Source organism: Haemorhous mexicanus, chromosome 10 (assembly GCF_027477595.1).
Source record: "Haemorhous mexicanus isolate bHaeMex1 chromosome 10, bHaeMex1.pri, whole genome shotgun sequence".
NCBI lineage: Eukaryota > Metazoa > Chordata > Aves > Passeriformes > Fringillidae > Haemorhous > Haemorhous mexicanus.
The window spans coordinates 6,294,655-6,313,518 of NC_082350.1; the positions used below are offsets into that span (position 1 = coordinate 6,294,655).

General features: G+C 48.1%; 1 protein-coding gene across 2 annotated transcripts; it reads left to right on the forward strand.

The window, feature by feature from the left end:
- The first annotated feature begins 578 nt into the window (after nt 1-578).
- On the forward strand, nt 579-17,971 carry CLDN18 (claudin 18). 2 transcript variants are annotated; one of them, XM_059854870.1, is made up of 5 exons: nt 579-844; nt 12,986-13,150; nt 14,663-14,780; nt 15,126-15,236; nt 16,078-17,971. In XM_059854870.1, exons 1-5 carry the CDS (start codon nt 625-627, stop codon nt 16,253-16,255), a joined length of 792 nt encoding a protein of 263 aa, XP_059710853.1. In that variant the 5' UTR covers nt 579-624; the 3' UTR covers nt 16,256-17,971. The 2 variants fall into 2 exon arrangements, with proteins under 2 accessions (XP_059710853.1, XP_059710854.1); XM_059854871.1 differs by lacking the exon at nt 579-844 and adding an exon at nt 8,732-9,002.
- The last annotated feature ends 893 nt before the right edge of the window (nt 17,972-18,864 follow it).

An 18,864-nucleotide genomic window follows, 5' to 3' on the forward strand; every position in this document is an offset into this window, starting at 1 on the left:
TCATTTAAGTTGGAAAAGCCCTCTAAGATCATCAAGTCCAACAGTTCTCCCAGCATTCCCAGGTCAGTCATGTCCCCAAGGGCCACATCCACACATCTGTGAAATCCTACCAGGGATGGGGACTCCACACTTCCCTGGGCAGCCTACTCCAACGCTTGACAACCCATTCCAGAAAGGAATTTTTCCTAATATCCAATCTGAACCTCTCCACTTGGCTCAAAAGCATCATCCTTGCCAGGAAGGGATTAGCCTCTCCATAATTTTTATGTTTCATCCAATTTAAGCCCCTCTGTGCTTGATCTCCTGAGGTGCCCTGGCGTTTCCTGTGGAAGCTCTCCAGAAGGACCCGCTGGTCCCGTCCGGCCGTGCCTCTGCCTGGAGGGAGAAGGTAAACAGAGAGCGAGCTGGAACAAATGGCTCTTGGTACCGAGCGAGGAAATTATCTCACCGAAACAGATAAAGGCAAGGGGAGGTTTGCGTGGTGCACCCAGAGCTCTCTTGACTGCTGGTGTGACGTAGGCAGTGCCTCCAGCTAAAAGTCCCCAGCGCCCTGGCTGCCTGCCCCAAACTCAGCTTGTGGAGGCTCGTGCGCGCCCAGGACGTGGCTCCTACGCGCCTGGCACCATGTCGGTGACAATCTGCCAGTCCATGGGCTTCGTGGTGTCTGCCCTGGGCATCGGGGGCATCATCGCCTCCACCTGCATGGACCAGTGGAGCACCCAGGACCTGTACAACAACCCGGTGACGGCCGTCTTCAACTACCAGGGCCTGTGGCGCACCTGTGTCCGGGAGAGCTCCGGCTTCACCGAGTGCCGCGGCTACTTCACCATCCTGGGGCTGCCAGGTAGGGCCTGATGGCTCCAGGGAAGAGGTGGGAGGGGGTGGGACACAATCTCTGCGTCAGCAGTGGGGGATTTCAGTCAAATTTCAGCCATAAAGGACCTCGGGTGCTCACCCTGTTTGGAAAACAGGTCCTTGGAGATACCTCAAGGCAAACGCGTGGCCAGGCTGAGGTTCAGCAAAACTCGTTACATGCATCCTGAGGTGTTGTCCAGGCTGCTCCATGGGGAGGTTTGTCCCCTGTGCTGTGGGTGGCTCTGGCTCAGATTCCTGCCCCAGCTGTGTGGCTGTGTGTGGCTTCCCACCAGAAGCCACTAATAGTCTTGTCACTGCAGAAGATCCTTTCCTAAGAGGATATGTCACAGTTCAGCTCACTGTATTTCTATTTGGGCTAACACCACCAGGCTGGATTTCTCCCTAATTCTCCTTTGGTTCCAGTTTTTTCTGCCACGGGAATAATTCCTGTCCCGGTTGTGCCCAGAGTATCTCGGGGTGCAAACAATTAGGTTACAACAGGATTATCTGGGGTTTCTTCTTGCCTTAATACAGTGAGAAAAAAGGCACTTAGACTCATATACCCATCTGGCCCCTGTGCTTTGATACAGCCAGAATGGAGGGAAGAAGCCAATTATATCAGGAAATCACTGCAGAACTTCTGCAAAATGGCATTTCCAAAACACACAGAAAGGGGCATTGTGCACAAAAATTGCTTCTCTCAAGAGAAGGCACAAATCAAACCAGTATAACCCAGTGTGGCTGTGGCCTCAGACACCAGCTGGGGAGGTGTTTCATCCCCTGAGCTGTTTTTTTTTGATGCTCCTCTCTGGATCCTCATTCCCAACTGCTGTCTGGCATTAGCTGTGTTGCAGCTTCCCCACACCCTGAGCATTGTCCTCCTGCTGGACCTGTGGCTTGGAATGTCCCTGCTTGGATCTCAGGTACAGAGATGTGTTTACCTAGAAGGACATGAGCCTGGTCCTGGCTGGGTGTCCAGCAGAAGGATGACCGCCAAAGAGGGGTGTTTGTGCAGGGCTGGTATTCCCACACTGCTCTTCCAGTCAGCAAAGCTGATCAGCTTCACCAAGGGAAAACTCAGGGAGCAAAGGGCAGGACAGATTGGTAAAACTCACTGGGTTGGACTTGATCTTAGAGGTCTTTTCCAACCTTACTGATTTTAGAAAGAGATTAAACCCTCACAAACTAATTTACCATGTGAGGAGTAGATTGAAGTGTGAAAACCAAACCCTCCCCACACAGATGCTCCCACAAGACACTGCAGTTCTTCCAGTTCTTGCAGTTCTTCCTCAGTTCTTCTGCTCAAAAAGCTTAAAATTACAAAAACTGTAACTCCATGAAAGAAGCAATTAACCTTTTCAAGTGTTCAGCTCTGGGAACTACTCTAATCTTTTAAGAAATCAGGACACTTGAGATTTGAGGGGGTTTTGTCCTTTCCCACCTTTGTCGCTGACCTCAGCCCTACAGCAAAAAGCAGAAAACCAGGGATAGTTTCTTTGCAATTCCAAAACCTCCAGACTGGTGTCTCTCCGGAGGGTATTAATGTTCTAAAATGGGAATGTTGAGGGGATGGATTTCCTGCATTAGCAGGATTTTCCTGCATTTAGAGGGGCGGCTGGAGATCGGTGTGCCCATGGCCCTGCCCACAGAAATGGGGTGGAACAAGGTGGGCCCTAAAGTCCCTTCCAACCCAAACCATGATGGGCTTCCATGATTCCTCAGCTCCATCTCACAAGCTCTCTAGATCCCTCCCAACCACGGACAGAAATGAGCATCCTTCCCTAGATATTGGGGTTTTCTGATGAAGCCCTCATCTTAGAGTGGAATTCCCAGTTGTGTTTGCCAGGTTTACTGCTGTCACCTACGAAAAGGGATATAAAAAAGCCCAAGGAATAAAGGACAGCCCTAAAAATTAAGGATGGTGGATGCCTGAGCCCCCCAAAGTTGCTCTCCTCACCCTCAGAGGTGTCAGGGAGATGGTGCAGGCTCCATGTGAGGGAATATGAATATTTATGTGCTTTGTCCCAAACGATCCTTTTCGTGACTAGTGCTATCAGCACTGCCCTTACAAAACTAGGTGGAATTTTTCCTTTTCTTTTTAATGAACTGGGCTTGTTGTTCTGTAGTCACCCCCCTTCCTGCTCCTGTTTTTTGTGCTGTTATGGATTGTCTGACACTTCCAGTCTCTGGAGAAGCTGGAGCAAAGCCTCACGTCCCGCTGCTGTGCTTTATGGATTGGCTCTGTCTCCTGAATCCAGCTGCTCCTATGGGCATTTCTTCCCACCCACCACCAGCAAAGATGGCACCCCAATCAGAGGAGGGGAAAATGATGCTAAAAATCCTATTATTAATTTGTTCTGATGGTATTTAAATACATCATCCCCATGTTTATTTTAAGTGTGTGGTACCTTGATCCCCATGAAACCTCCCTCACGAACTACCCCAGAGTTAATGGTTTGTCAGCATTTCCATTATCAACCCCTATTTATTATCCTGACAATGGCAATTTATATTGGGAACAATAGTGCCAGAGTGAATAAAAATAATAGGACTCTGGCAAAGCAGCGAGGTGACCCGAGCACATCGAGGAAGTTTTGGGTTCCAAGGTTTTTTTCACTTCAATCCCTCACTCCCACAGCAAAGATTAAGCTTGTCTTGCCCATCATCTATCTTCAATTTAGTTGGGAATTTTAATTTCAAATGGATTGAGGAAAAATCAAGATAATAGATAGAAATGAGAAATTACCCAGGCAGTTTATGGCTCTGGCTGCTCAGCTATAAACAGTTGCTCTCTGGTGAAATGTGGCACTGGAGGACTGGACGTATTTGCTCTGATTTTGTTTTCTCCTGTTATTTTTTGCTTCTTGCTTTGGAGTGAGTTGGTCTGGAGGACATAGTTGGAAACTGAGCACACAAATAAGGGATAAATATCAAAAGCTGAGCTGGGCAAGGCTGGTGGTTTCACCTTGTGTGGAGATCATGAGGTGATTTCTGCTCAGAGTAGAATTTTGCAGTTTCTTCCAACTTTGCTAAACTACAATTGCACAGGCAGTGATTTCCCTGGTGTCTGTGTCGGTGTCTTTTTTCCACACCTATTCAGGGAGCCTTCTCCAGCAATTTTTCCAAGGACATTTCTCTCTCAGGTCCAAAACCCTTTTTACCCCCTTCAGAAGGGCTGAGATATCTCTCTGCTGTGGACTAAAGGGTTGTTGGCTTGAAATGGAAGAATATTCTTGCTTTTCAATGGCAAACATTGACAGTCTGAGAGCAACTTGTTCAACTTCTCCAACTGATAAAAATGCCCATGTTCTTAGAGTGCTCAGAGGGAAAAGAGCCCACGACTGCCCAGATTTTCCATAAACTTCAATTTGGCTGGTGCAGGGTAGCAGCAGTACATGGATGTTTCCTGAAGAGAATTAATGTCTAGGAAGCATCAACATTGGCTTCTCTGGATTTTTCCCTTGTAAATTGATGCTCTGACAGAGTTTTCTTTCATTTCATACAACCCACAACCATTTTGTGGCATAACCATAGCAAATAACCTGATTTTGGAGATAGGGCAGCCACTGGCCAAGGTGACAGCATCTCTGCTCCCTGGAACTGTTCCATGCCCAAAGTTTGTAAGGATGGGAAGTGCTAATTGCCATGTCATGATCCTCCACTAGTGATGGCCGGGGCAAAGTCTCTTTTAAGGTCTGTTTGCTGTTTGGAATCCTTTCACCCAGCCAGGTCACCTCCAAATTTTGAAATATCTACAGGCAACTGCTGTAACCTGCTTAAAGTCTTTTCAGGGCACATTTTGGGTACAGAAGGATTTAGGTGGTCCAGGTAGGCTGGAGACTTGATATAATCTACCAGGACATGAGTGAGGCTCTGATGAGTTTGCACTCACAGCTGGAGCTGAGGGAGGTGTGGGGATGGGGAAAACACCAGTGGGAGAACTTTAGAGAGGTCTCAGGAACCCCAGTAACACTCAGGGTGGGAGGAGGTGGCAGGGAGTGAGTATGTGTGTCATATTTATTGTTTTGTGCTTTTACACCATGAAAGGATGAGAGACAAAGTAAAAAAATTCCAAGGGATTTGGGATGAGGGCCAAAAGAGGAAGGGGCAAGGCTGTGGAGATTTGAGGCTGGGCTACAGCTCATAGATGTGTGGGCAAGTTCAGCCTCACGCACGCCAGCTCTGCTGAGGGATCTCAGAGCACCCTCTTGACCACCCCCAGTGGTGTGGATCTGAGGTGGGATGGAGTCCTTCCATGACCCACTTCCCTCACTGAATTCCAGAAAGGCCATTCAGCCCTTCTGATTGTGGACCACATTCATGAGCCCTGAGGTGGTCCCGACAACAAAGGGGCAGGCAGAGAAGGGTGGGTTTGCTTAGTTTGAGCCTGAGCAGGCTGGGCTGGTGTGGGCAGCTGGCAGGGTGTGAGCTGTGTTTGCAAATTTGAGAGCAAACATGAGCTGGAGGTGATTTTTGTGGGAGAGGCGGCGATAACATTCAGGAGCTGCCTGGGCCCAGGGACCGGTTTTGAGATAACACAGAGTCAACGCCTGGAGAGATAAAGCAACTATGAGCTGGAATAAAGGGGCACAGGGGAGTGGCCACAAAGCCCCCTTCTTTTCCCCGTTTGGGTAAACCACTGGAGCTGTCCCAATGCTCACTGGGAGCCCTGTTCTCTGCTCCTTGGTGAGCTGCAGTCTTGCCGTTCCCTTTCCTGGGACACAGCTCAGCATTTCCACGTGGATTGGGAAACCCTCTGGCCAAGAATTCAGCTGCTGGAGACAATTCACATATTGCTTGGAGAGAGATTCTCATCCTTCAACCAATCCTGGTCATCTCCATGGGGTGGCTGGAGATGAGCATCAGGTTGTGGTGTAGATGCTCAGACTTGCTCCACAGCTTTCCTGTCACCCAAACCATTCTTGGGTTGCGCTCTGAGCCAACAGTTCAGATAAAACTTCCAGGGGATCTTCTGTTATCTGGGAAAATGGGATGAATGTATTTTTCCCTGACATGTGCAGCTCAGAAAAACCAGTAAAATAAGCTTAAAATCTGAATATTTGAGAAAGACAAAGGAAATGTGCTGGGGAAGGGTTGGGAAGCAAACAAATTCAGATTTTGTCTCCAGAACTCTGCTTCAAGCATCCACTGAGGAAGGTGTGGGAGTTTTGAATTCCCACTCTCAAGTATGTCCTAATCAGAGCAGGAGAAATGGCAGTGGGATGGCTGGAGGACACTTCAGCCAATACTTTTAGGGATGAGGAAACAGAAGCCCCCCAAACCACAATAATTCTTCAAAGATGGCAACATGTGGAGTGCTGAGCATGGCCGAGTGTTTAACTAGTAACTGAGGACTGCAGCATGACCATCAGCAGCAAAATTCCTTCCTTGGCTCCATTTCTGGGGACAGCACATGAGTGGGGATCATCCATCCTTGCATTGGTTTCTCTTCTTTAGAGACGTGTCTCCCTCCATCTGGCCCTGCAAATCATAGCCAGGCTGGTTCTCCTGGACTTTCCTGCACTCCTGGAGATTTTGATGATGTTTTTTGACTGCTCCACCATTGCTCTGGGGTTTTGATGTCCCTGAGTAAGAGCCATGATGAGAAACATCATCTCCATCCACAAGGGAAAATTCCATTCCCAAGGAAAGATTACTGAGGTGACAGACTGGACATGGGCACATCCAGGGATGACCCTCTTTCCGATAGGTGTCTCGGGGGGATCAGCAGAGCTTGGGATGTGAAACACTGGAGAAGGAGAAGAAGAGCTCCCTGTTGCTTTGAAGAGCAGCTCCTGATGCAAGTGGCCAGAACCAGCAGCCGGGTTGGAGGAAGGAGTCATGTGTCCCTTCCCACCAAAGCAAATGTGGGTATAGGGATGGAAGGGCCACCACCACTAATATTCCTGCAGCCACCCAGATGTCCGACTGAGCAGAAAAAAACCAATAATTTAAAGGGTGGTAGAGGTGTTTGGGGAAAAATAAAAAGCTGGGGAAAGTATGTTCACCCATTTAATTCTCCCTCTTTCCTTCCCTTTTCCTCCCCAGGGGTTATTTTTTAGCTATGACCAGACTATGGGTTCATTTCTCTGTGCACTGTTGCAGGCACTTGGGAATAGGAGTTATGTCTCAAAGGATTATCACTCCCTCTGACGTGTTCTGATGAGGCTCAGCCCAGAAAAAGGGATGTGGGCTCTCACCACTAGATGGCCAGAAACAAGAAGGCGAGTCCTGGGGCATGGGAAGGACAAGAGTCGTCCTGGAGAGCTGCTGAGGAGCATCAGGGCTTCAATGAAACTGGATTTTCTAGACTGGGACATAGTTCTGGCTGTGGGACCACAAGGGATGGGATGGAGCTGACCATATTTTAGCACTTTTTGTCCTTCTATCTTCCAGGTCCTTCTCATCCCTAATTGTTGTCTCAGCTTCTAAGTATTCTCCAGCACTGATCTACCACAAATCATTATCCAGGAATTCCTTCATCATTCCTTATCCTTCACAGAGGATGAGCAGTTCTTTACCACCTTTGGTTCTTGAGGGTTCCCTTCCATGGTTTTTGTTCACTTTATTATTTTTGCTGGCAACTTAAGCTAGGTCAGAACTGACCCTTCCTGTGATATAAACTTGCCAAAGTGAGTGAAAATGATGATATTTGAATAAAACTGATAGAAGCAAAGACATCCTGTGCCTGACCTGAGAGGGCTGTGGTTGCCATGAGACATGGAATTGTGCTCTGTCTGCCCCAGCAGAGTCCTACAAGCCAAAGGATGTCCTGGATGGTTGTTCTCTAGAAGGCAGGAGCAATATCCAGGGTGTAACAACCCCACTGTAGCTCCTCATGGACGCAAATAAGCCTTTTCTCTCTTTCTGGTGGCTTTCACATGGCTTCACATCCAGGTGCTGTTGTAGATGGTGCCTGTGGTATGGACAGTTTGAAGTAGGAATTTGCTTCTAGGTCAGGAATGAAGTAAATCAGTTGAAGGGAGATACTGGATGAGAATGGATGAGTAAAGCCTGGAAGGTTCTTGTACCTCGCTGGCTCAATTGGCAGAGTGGCACAGTTGATTTATGCTGCTCCCATGAGCCCGGCTCACCTCTCTACTGTGATAATGAATTTCCCACCTTTTACATCCCCCATCCCTTTCCCAGGACCATCCCTCCAGTTGATACGGACAAGCAGCCCCTCAGAAAGGCCATTTCCCATGCTCCCTGTGCTCTCCTCCCTGCCACATGGGTTTCAGTGTGTCCTCGTGATGGCAGTGGGGATGTGGGTGGGTGGAGAACAGGGCTGGAGGAGCTTTGCTGGATCAGTTTGGGGCTCTTGACTTGGTGCCCTGGGCTGTGCCATGGTCAGCATCCAGTGGAAGCTCTGTGATGCCCGAGGGCACTGCAAGGAGCAGCCACATCCCTGGGCTGGGCTGGTGGCCCCACATCTCTGACAGAGCCCTGTCTCTCGTTGTGCCTCTTGTGAGGACACCTCCATGGGGGACAGATGGTCTGGTGGCATCAGCAGAGGGATAGGGAGGTGGTGGTCTGGGCCAGCTGCTGAATTCCCCTGGGGACATGGTCCTTGCCTTGTGCTGAGCAGGCAGGAGAGGCCCAATGGGCAGCAAAGGGTTTCAGGGGGCCGGCCAAGGCCCAAGTGGGTTACCCAACACTCAGCAGAGGGTGGCTGCTTAAACGTGGAAGGACAAGCACTTCTAAAGGACAAAAGCTCCTATCTCCAAGCCCTGCCGGCACAAACCTCGCCGGCAGCGAGAGTGAAACTGGACTATCTTGCAAAAACACTTTGAGCAAACAGCGCTCAATGGAAAGCATCTGATAAGAGCAGCTGCACTGCTGGTGGCTCAGGCAGGAGGACTCCGGTGCCCCAGTAGGACTGCAGCTCCCTCGGGGCCGCGCCACCTCCGCTCTCCGGGCACGCACCATGTCCACCACCATCTGCCAGGTGATGGGCTTCCTTGTGTCATCACTGGGCGTTGGGGGGAGCATCATGGCCACGGCCATGGACACCTGGAGCACGCAGGACCTGTATGACAACCCGGTCACGGCCGTGTTCCAGTACCAGGGGCTGTGGAGGAGCTGCGTGCGGCAGAGCTCCGGCTTCACGGAGTGTCGGCCGTACTTCACTATCCTCGGGCTGCCAGGTAGGGGCAAAACCACTCCAGGTGTCACCCAGGGGCTCTCCTGGAGCTCTGCATCTGAAAGAAGGGGCAGGTATCTTATAGCACTTTGTAAGGAATAACATTTCCAGTGTTACGTTAGGAGCATAAAAATAGGAGCATATTTGTTGCCAAAATAATTTTTGTTGTGGGGGTTATTGGTGGGGGTTACAACCTGGAGCATATGTGGGGGACCTCTGGGTGAGCATCATGGGTTCAGCACCACTGCTGGCATAAATCAGCACAGCTCCACTGAGGTGAGGAGAGCGAGGATGTTTAACCCTCTAGGTATTGTCCCTTGGAATGGAAACACAAGGAAAAAAGGGCTGCATGCAATTGTGTTGTGTTATAGGATAATGGAAATAACTGAAATGTACTGTTTCTCTGAAGATAGAGCTGTAATGGGAGAAATCTGCCCGTGAGAGGTGTGGGTAGGAAGGGAATGAAAGGGAAAGGTGTGTTCAGCCACTCCCCATCACCTGGGCAGCGTTAGTGCCTACAGAAGCAGAGTGCAGAGGTGTATTGCTGTCCTGTTTGCTTGTTCATATTCCCAAAAGAGCTGTTTTTCCCACTCCACTGCATGTGAGGGTATTCCAGTGCTCCCAGCCCAGCGGTAAATTTGGCCCTGGGAGCATTCCTCACCGCTGGTGCGTGATCACAAAAAGGTCCAAGCAAGCACTGCTGTGCAGAGGCCTTTTGCAACTGTTGATCCAAGTGTGATGTGGGTTCCAGCCCTGTATCTTCAGGGATGCCATCCTCAGGGATGCCCTCAAGCTTTACTGAAAACCTGTGACTCTCTAAGGGGTGCCATGGAATAAATGTGTCTCTGTGTATCCAGTTTCAGGATTGCCAGGTGAATTCTTTCCCATTTGGAAGAGCAAACATGATATTTAGAGTCACCTCTCCCATGGGGATATTTTTTTTAAGACTAAAAATTAGATTTATCCAAATATCTCTACAAAATGTTGACCACTATATCTCTTCATAATGCTTTGGGCAGGGGATTGTGTTTTAAATGAGCCATAAGGAAATGGAAACTATCATTTTGATGTCGATTTATCCTAATCAAGATTTTACTTTTTCAGTTATTTTTATTTAATATGGCAATGAAGAAATGTGCAAAGCACTCACAGACAATTTCTGTTGTTTGAGATATGCTGTCAGAGTTATCTTTATGAATCCATTTAATTGATTTATTCCTTCAAACATATAGAAAAAATGTCCCTGCTGGAATTTGCTTAACTTAAACACCTGCTGGATGTACTTAATTTCCCTAAAATTTTTATATCCCATCAATTATTACTGGTCATAAAGTCAGATTCCACCTTTTTATAATGTATTAGCAACAGAAATGCATGTGATGGTCATTTAAATGACTTAAAGTTGTTTTATCTTGCTCACCTCTTACCACTCACATGGGGGAGGAAGGCTGCTATCCAGTTTCCCTTACCTCTGGAAAATGGGGATGCAGGCTGTGGTTTCACATCACTGCCATTTATTTTGGTGGAGAAGCTATTTCTGTTGGTGCTTTTGCTATTCCCTTGTTATGGAACACCAGCCCTTGTGTGGAAGCCAGGTCATCCTCCCTCATGCAAAAGGTGGGTGCAAAAGGCAGGTTTTGTAACTCCAGGGCTGTTTGCTTCCTACTGCTCCTGATACCACTTTTCCTTAGTCTCCCACTTTGTTTGTCTAAGCCCTTCCATTCCTTCCTCCAAGCAGAGGTCATTCACCTTTGGAAAAGCAGCTCTTTTCAAAGGACTTTCAATGGATGCCAAAATTCCCTTGAAACTGCAGTGCTGCCTTTCCAAACAGCTCCCACTTCAAGTCCTGGTAGGCAAGTGGAGAGGTCTTCATGCCACAGCAGAAACAACTTCTTTCTCCTTTCCATCTCTTACTGGAGATGGTCAGTTTCATGGAGGCAGGAATGGCTGCTGATGGTTATCTGGCATCTTTTCTGTCACAGCTCCTTTCAATGGAGATTCACAACAGTGCTCCAGCAAAAGTGGAGCATCCTTGGCTGCTTGGCTTGGCCCTGCCTGTTGTGTCCTTCCATGGGCACCCAAAGCGCTGGGAACACCTCTCCTGAGAACCAGCAAACTCTCTGTGAGATCTTTCTTTGGGGTCACTGTTTGAAGGGTTGAAAACAGCCCAGTGATGACACCCAGGAATCTTCAGGGAACACCCAGGAATGAAGCACTCTCTTAGAGACATGGAGCTTCCATCATGATCCATGGTCTTGGATTATCAGCCTCTCCTGCCTGCCCTGAAACAAAAGCATTTGCAAAGAAACTTTGGTGGTTGCAAAGACAAACGAAGATTTAAATTTCCTCCTCTTTCTGCTTCCCATCAGGTGCTGCGGAACAACCTCTGAGGGCTGATAAGGCCTATCTGCCATTCCCTGATGGATCATAACTAATGAGCTCCTACCTGGGGGCTGATGAATGGGAGATTGAAAACCCCCGGCTCGTTAGCACTCGTTATCAGCTGATAAGGGCAAATTGAGTCATAAGAGCTGAGGCAGTGGGACTGCTGGATGGGAGAAGGTGGTGTATTCCCGGCCTGTGGAATGGCAGCCCGCCCGCTTCCGTGTGCGCCGCGGTGCCAGCGCGGTTCTGCTCTGCTTCCTGACACCCCACAGGCCAGCAGAGCCACCCAGGCACCCAGCACCCTCTTGGGAAGGGTTTATAAACCCTTCTCCCAACCTGTGCAAGGGCTCTGTGCTCCCCTGCACCCTTGGGCACCATGGTCACCCAGCAAAGGGGTGACAGGGCAGAGAAGTCCCTGGGGCTGTGGAATGTGTTTTCCTCCTGTTTCACTCCATCATGATCCCCCTTTCTCTCCCCTGAAGAGGGGCAATCAGGCTTGGGGAGCACCAAAGCCAGACCCAGGGCTGTGGGAGTGCGTGGCAGGGTAAGGAGAGGCTGCAGTGTGCCCCAACCAAATCCCAGCAGCTCTTGAAATACTCCCCAGCACCCCTTCCAGGGCTCTGCTGCCATCCTGTCTCTGCCAGGGACTCCTGCACAAGTGGGGAGGGGAAGTGTCTGGAAAAAGATGGGATATGTGCCACCTTATTAGAGAATCACCTTGGTATTCAAGAACTATTTCCCCCACCACTTCTCCAGTTTTAAAGGTGCCAGTCTCCCTTTACTGCTCCATTTACTTTTCTACTCCACCCAAGAGGAGTCTGAAGGGTTTTTGCCAGTTTTAAAGGTTTTAAAGGTGCCAGTCTCCCTTTACTTCTCCTTTTACTTTTCTACTCTACCCAAGAGGAGTCTGAAGGGGTTTTGCCTCCTTCAGGCCTCATCTCCCATGGGCATGACCCACCAGCATTCCCAGCTCATGGCATGCTGCTGCACAAATTTGGAATGGGGGTATTTGTATGTTTTATTCATGAACATGAACAGATTTATCCAGGACTGATGTTCCAAACAAGCCTGGGAATGATATGGTGAGGGAGATGGCTGCCAGAGCTTTGATGCTCTTTCCTCCTCTCCATGTAATGTTTGATTTTCCTCTTTTCCATGTGCTTTACCGGGAAGCAGGAATATACAGAACTGCATTTTGAGTCATGCAGTAGCTGGAAATATCCTAGTCAGGTGGGTGGAGCTGTCTGCTTCCATTGCTGACTGGGGAGGAAAGAAGAGCCATTTCTCAACCACCGTGGTTATGGAACAATCCATGCTTATCCCAGCTCCTCACCAACTCTTCTCCATGAATTTCATGACTGCTGCTATTGAACATGTCTAAAAAAAATGCTGCCTAAAGCATCAAACTCCTTGGGAAGTTAAGTCAAACAGCTGTACTTCCAGAGGTGCCCCAGGTAATACGGAGTAGATTCAGTGCCCATTTTCCAAGGTTTTCTTCTTTAATATTTCTATTTTCAGACAGAGGCAATCTTTGAAAATCCCCCAAACTCTGACAAATCCCATTTCAGCCACTCAGCGAGGCTCTTGCTGTTTGCTTTGCAGCGATGTTCCAGGCTGTGAGGGCCCTCATGATCGTGGGGATCGTCCTGGGACTCCTCGGCCTCTTTGTGTGCATTTTTGCTCTGAAATGCATCCGGATTGGGAGCATGGAGGATACAGCCAAAGCCAACATGACCCTGACCTCTGGCATCATGTTCATTGTTGCTGGTAAGTGGGAGCTGTCATGTCTTCCACTTGGAAGGCTTTGCATTTCCCTGGAATTGAGAACTGGGAAAGTCTTGGTGCATTACTGAAGTTATTGGCTTTGTCCTCCAGCCTGATTTCCTGGGGTCAAGTGGTTTATACCTCTGATTAGGGAACAAAAAATTTTCTGGGAACCAGAAGTTTGCATGGACAAAACATAGAAGGCTGAAAAAACATCCCACAGATGGAAAAGGAAGTATATCTCTTGGTTTGCTTGATAAATGTTGTTGCTATATATTATTATAGCCTTTATTTATGTAGAATATTTCTTTCAGTTTCAGGCTTTATCCATAATAATTTTAGGAAGATTCCCACGGTTGTTGTAGCCTGGTTTGTAGGTTTAAAATACCACCCTACAAGGCTGCAGGAATGCCCAGCTTCCTCAAAACTGCAAATACTTTAAACATCACTTACATGTTTTCTACATTATTTTTGAGATAAGAGTCAAATGAAATCTATATCCTAACAAAGGAAAGGAGAATGTCCCTATTTAAAATCCTCCAAATCCCAACACTTTAACTTTTGCTGGGATATGAAACATTCAACACAACTTCAAAAAGTATAAGCTGTAAAGAGGAAACCACCCTCTGCCACACAGCTTTAATTTTGTATTTTACATCTATCATTTAAGAAAAATGGAATGGGTTGGGTTGAGTTGGGTTGGAAGGACCTTAAAAATCATCCAGTTCCACCACTGCCATGGGCAGGGGAACCTTCCATTGGACCAGGGCTCCAAGCCCCATCCAGCCTGGCCTTGGACACTGTGGAAGGAAGAGCAAAGCAAAACTGTCATGTGAGAGTTTTCTGCCAAAAGTTCTGGACTTCAGCTCTTCTGGACACCCCAGCTCCTATCTATCCTTGGTCTTTAAGGTCTCTTCCAACCCAAATCAGTCTGTGATTCCATGTTCAAGTGTTGTGTGAATTCCTCTGTTGAGGAAAACCAAAGGTTGACCTTGCTGCCAGGATTGTCAGGGATGGCCATCCCAGACATCCCCTGTTTGGATGAATGGAAGAAGTTCCCACCTCCTGGGGCTGGTCTTCCACATCTGGTGATAAACAGGCTGTGAGCCAAAGACATCTCCTCTTTCACGTGACAGAGAGTGTGTTTTCCCATTAAAAAAACTCTGTCAGGGAATTTTTGGTCCATGTTTTTCACTGTAAAACAAATGTTTAAAATGAACTATTGGTACAATGACTTATTTGTTAAACTCATTTGTGTGACAAAACATACCAGGAGAGATTCCTGCTGGTCTAACTTGGGAGAGTGTGGTGCAATATAGTATTCCTGATGTTGGATTGTAGATGCAAAGAAAACCTGGAAGAAAAGTGTAACAACACATTGTGGGTCCCCCTTAGTGCTGAAGGCCACAGAGCAGTGTCTCATCCACCTTTCCAGAGGTGTGAGATGCTTCCCTGAGGCCCCAGGTGACTTCTTGCACTGTGTGGCTCTCAGTCTGTCCTTCTGTCCCCTCTCAGGCCTGTGTGCCATCACTGGAGTGTCCGTGTTTGCCAACATGCTGGTCACAAACTTCTGGATGTCCACCACCAACATGTACCAGGGAATGTACCAGGGAATGCAGAACGTCCAGAACAGGTGGGTGCTCAGCTGGCTCTGCATGCTACCCATGGAAATCTCCCTCAGGGCTGCTGCTGAAGGATTGGTAAACTCTGGGAGTATGATGGGATGGTTGCAGGGCTTGGAAGGTTATTCTTAGGAGATATAATGTGGGCTGGAGATCAGCAAATGGGCTGGGATGTCTCTGTTTTTATGCCTCAAGAATGAAATAGGGATATTGTGGTTCAGACAGCAGGTGGGACTTCTGGGGACTTCTGGGTACAACCGTGGGGCCAGAGGGAGTATTCTGTGCCAGTGTTCAGTGTGTCTGGCCAGCAGCAGGCAGGACCTGTCACACCCTAACCAGCCACACCTGTTTTGCAGGTACACCTTTGGCTCAGCCCTCTTTGTTGGATGGGTGGCAGGGGGCCTGGCCCTCGTGGGAGGCATCATGATGTGCCTTGCTTGCAAAGGGCTCATCCCAGAAGAATCCCGGTAAGCTGGGCTGGGTGGACATGGGAAGGTATTGCAAGAAAGCTGGGTGCACGGGTGTCCCACAGCTGGCCCAGGATGTGTGGATATGTGACACCCCTGTCATGATAGCTCTCATGGTGATGGAAACACAGAGTCCTTTAGGCTGGAAAAGACCTTTAAGATCAGAGTCCAGCCATTAATTCAGCACTGCCGAGGCCACTGCTGCCTGAAGTCCACGATTAGTGAGCTGCCCTCAGTGGGTCCAAAGTGAGCATTTGCCCTCCCTGACCCTGTGACTCACACACAAACAGAGAGGACATGAGAACCGGCCTCAAAATGTGACATTTGCACTGTGGTGGTAGATTCAGGCCCATGAATTGCAGGCTGCACAGCAAATCATTAGCAGGGGTAGATTGCATCAGCTGAGCCATGATTTACATGGAATTGTAGAATTCCGGAGTGGTTTGGGTTGGGAGGGACTTACAGCCCTTTCCATTCCACTCCTGCTGTATACAGGGACACCTTCCATAGACCAGGTAGATCCAAGCCTTGTCCAACCTGGCCTGGAACACTTCCAGGCATGGTGTAACATCACCAGGAATTTGTACCCCAACTTATCTGGTTATTTCAGGTGGGTCCATCACTCCACAACTGGTTTACTTAAGGGAAAGAAAGCATAAGTTTATGAAAGAACCTGAAAGGGACTTGCAGCTTTCCATGGATGGTGGGCTGAGCTCTCTGAGTGCCTCCAAGTGATGAAACAGCACAAAGTTCCCTAAAACCCACCATGAGCACAGGGTGCAGTGCTGGGCAGTCACAGCCCCTCTGTCAGAAGATGATGTCCCTCTTGTGTCTCTTCCAGCTACAAAGCCGTGTCCTACAACGCCTCGGGCCGCAACATCTCCTACAGGACGGGGCCCTACAAGGGTGGCTCAGGGTATGAAGCTGACCCAAAGACCAGGAAGGGTGTGGGATATGAAGAACCTCCTCGAAGTGAGGATGGGAGACGCCCCTACCCTTCGAAATACGACTACGTCTAGCAGGTCTTCTGGCCTTGAGTTGTGCTATCAGAGATTTTTAACTTCACAAGCAAAAAGTGCAGCAAGCCAAGCAGTCTGTAAATAGGATTGTGTTTTCTAGTAGGTTTTCTCTACTCTGAGGTTGCATCTTTGTTGTGAACATCAGTTTTACTCGACTGCCCATTAGTATTAACAGCACCAGGAGGTCTGTGACCAAAGTAATGCCTTGTGGTGCTCTCAGAGTAGAACGTTTTGCTCCTATTTTCTGTATAAACTGATATCCAGGAGCAGTGCCTTGTGCCCTTTCTTAATTGCTCAAATAGTGAAAATTCCCCTTTGATAATTGCTGTGTATTTGAAGTAAATTCTGTTGTGTCCCCTAGGCTGTGCCCAAAGCAAACAGAGCCTGTGGTCAGGGCATTTTCCTCCCTGGTGACTTCTCTACCCAGTCCCACCTTTGCTTTGCTGGCTGTACTCTAAGGCTGATCTGCTCTGATATTTAATCTGATTTCTGTTACTTAAGATGTTTGCTGGAGCCTGTGATAGCAAAGTGTATTTATTTCTTTGGATCTCTCCAGGGAATGTGCATAATCCATTGTTATTCCTGCACTAATAGCTCCCAACCTCTGTGCCAACGGTGTTCCCACAGATGTCATCTTTAATGGAGCCAGGAGAATTTCTCATTTAGAATTAATTAGAGTTACCTTTGGAGCAGGACTCCCAGGGAGCATTAGATGTGTAACTCCACACCGACATCAGGACTTCCCTGTGGTAATTCTCCCCCCAGTGATGGGAAGATTAACTCCGCAGTGGAACGTTGCCTCCTCCAGCCAATCCATCAGAGAGGGAGTTTATTTGAAGGGGGAAGAGGGGGACATGTCAGAACTTTTGTGGGAAGAGAGAGCTGTGAGCTCTTAGCAGGTTCTCCCACCTAGCGCCAGAACACATCCTAAAAAGCTCCAGATGATGCCTATGAATAGAGAAAAGGGACAAGTTAGAGAGAAAAAAGGGTTCCAGAGCCTTCAAAATAACCATTTAATGGCATCTGCAGTGGGCTTGAGCACCACTCCTCAGGATTACAAGTTCTCTGAAGGAATTCAGTTCAGGCAAAATTATTTTGGTGAAGTGCTGGTGTTCCCTGAGTGTTTGGTATATTGGAGGGATCAGAATCTACAGCTGAACATTGTTACAGAGTTGGACCTTTGGAAGGTCAGGATGCCACCAGCTGAGCTGGTATCTCCGGTGGCTCCAAGGATTAGAGGGGGCAGGCTGTGCTCCCAGTGAGCACAAACTGCATCCCCCTCCTCCCCATGTCCAACAGTGCTCCATAAACCTCAGTTTCCATAACCACCAGTTTTCCACAACCATCACCTCTCCACCACCACATGGAGCCAAATCCCCAGCACAGGTCCAGAAGATCTTGGGGAAGGTCAACAAGAGGAGGAGAGAACACCTGGCAGGTGGTTGGAGGGAGCAACCACCACGCAGAAGGATGGGAAGAGCTTCCAGCCTCCAGCAGCTCAGGCTGGATGTTGGGCACCTGGGATAAATCCCTGTGGGATGTCAGTACTGACCCTCCCTTTTGTTCCAGCAAAGAACTTGTTTTAAGGACTTGTTTTTAAAGGAGAAGAATTTCTTTTGCAGAGGTAGATCCTGTCATATTTTAAAAGCATTGCTACTCTTTTCCATGGTTTTTATCTCTCAATATAAACTTAGCTTTCCTGCCTTTTTTTTTGCCTGCTGGATTTTTTTTTGCTTAATTGTTTTGTTGGTTGTTGTTTTCTTTTTTTTTTTTATGTGAATATTAAAAAAAGATAAACTCTTAAAGACCAGAATAACAGTTTCCAGTTGTTCTCTTCTTGTCAAAATCATCAGCTCCAACCTTCCTGCTCAGCCAAAGCCCTCCAGCTTGTGTCCTACATGTTCTTGGGAGGAGTATGGACACAGATGGGTGGTGGAGGGAAAAAAGAAAAGATTGGGGTGTTTTATTTCCTTGTAAAAGTTACACAATGAGAGAAGCTTTCAGACAATCAGATTAATAACTATTGGGGGACCCCAAATCAGTGATGTGATGGAGCCAGAGATCCTTGGTGGCACCCTGAGCTTGCTGAGGAGTAGAGTGCAACAAGTTTCAGGGTAGAGATTAAACACTTCTGAACACTTCATTGTTCTTAGGAGGGCAGAAAAATTACGGGTATGTTCTCAGGCTCCACTGGAAAGGGGCTGAAAAGCCCAGGAATGTTTAATTTAGATAGGAAACACATAAGTGGTGCTGAGGGAAAGGTACACAGTGGAATGTGAAAAGCAGGAAAACACCCAGAAAAATTTGAAATGCAGGTTTACGGCTGAGTTGGAACTAAAAAAAATTCCCAAGGAAACAGCTTTGAAAGTTACATTTTATTTTTCTGCTACACAAATGATGTGACAAAGTCCCCGAGCCGGCTATCTCTCGGTCACACTTTGATGTGTGCAGGCGTGTAGATGACAAGATTAGGGCCAGGAGCCTTATGGGGAGCTGAGAGAGAGCTGTATCCAGGAATTCCTGCCCTCGCTGGGCTCCTAATCTTCCAGCATCAGTTTTCATTTCCTTGCCTCGGCCGAAAACTCGCAGGATGAAATATTTTAATGCAG

What these genes read in the sequence shown, in the direction of transcription:
- CLDN18 (XM_059854870.1), top strand. Translation starts at nt 625, where the DNA reads ATGTCGGTGACAATCTGCCAGTCCATGGGCTTCGTGGTGTCTGCCCTG. An exon ending in CACCATCCTGGGGCTGCCAG is followed by an intron (nt 845 to 12,985) that starts GTAGGGCCTGAT and finishes TTTGCTTTGCAG; the next exon opens with CGATGTTCCAGGCTGTGAGG. An exon ending in CATCATGTTCATTGTTGCTG is followed by an intron (nt 13,151 to 14,662) that starts GTAAGTGGGAGC and finishes GTCCCCTCTCAG; the next exon opens with GCCTGTGTGCCATCACTGGA.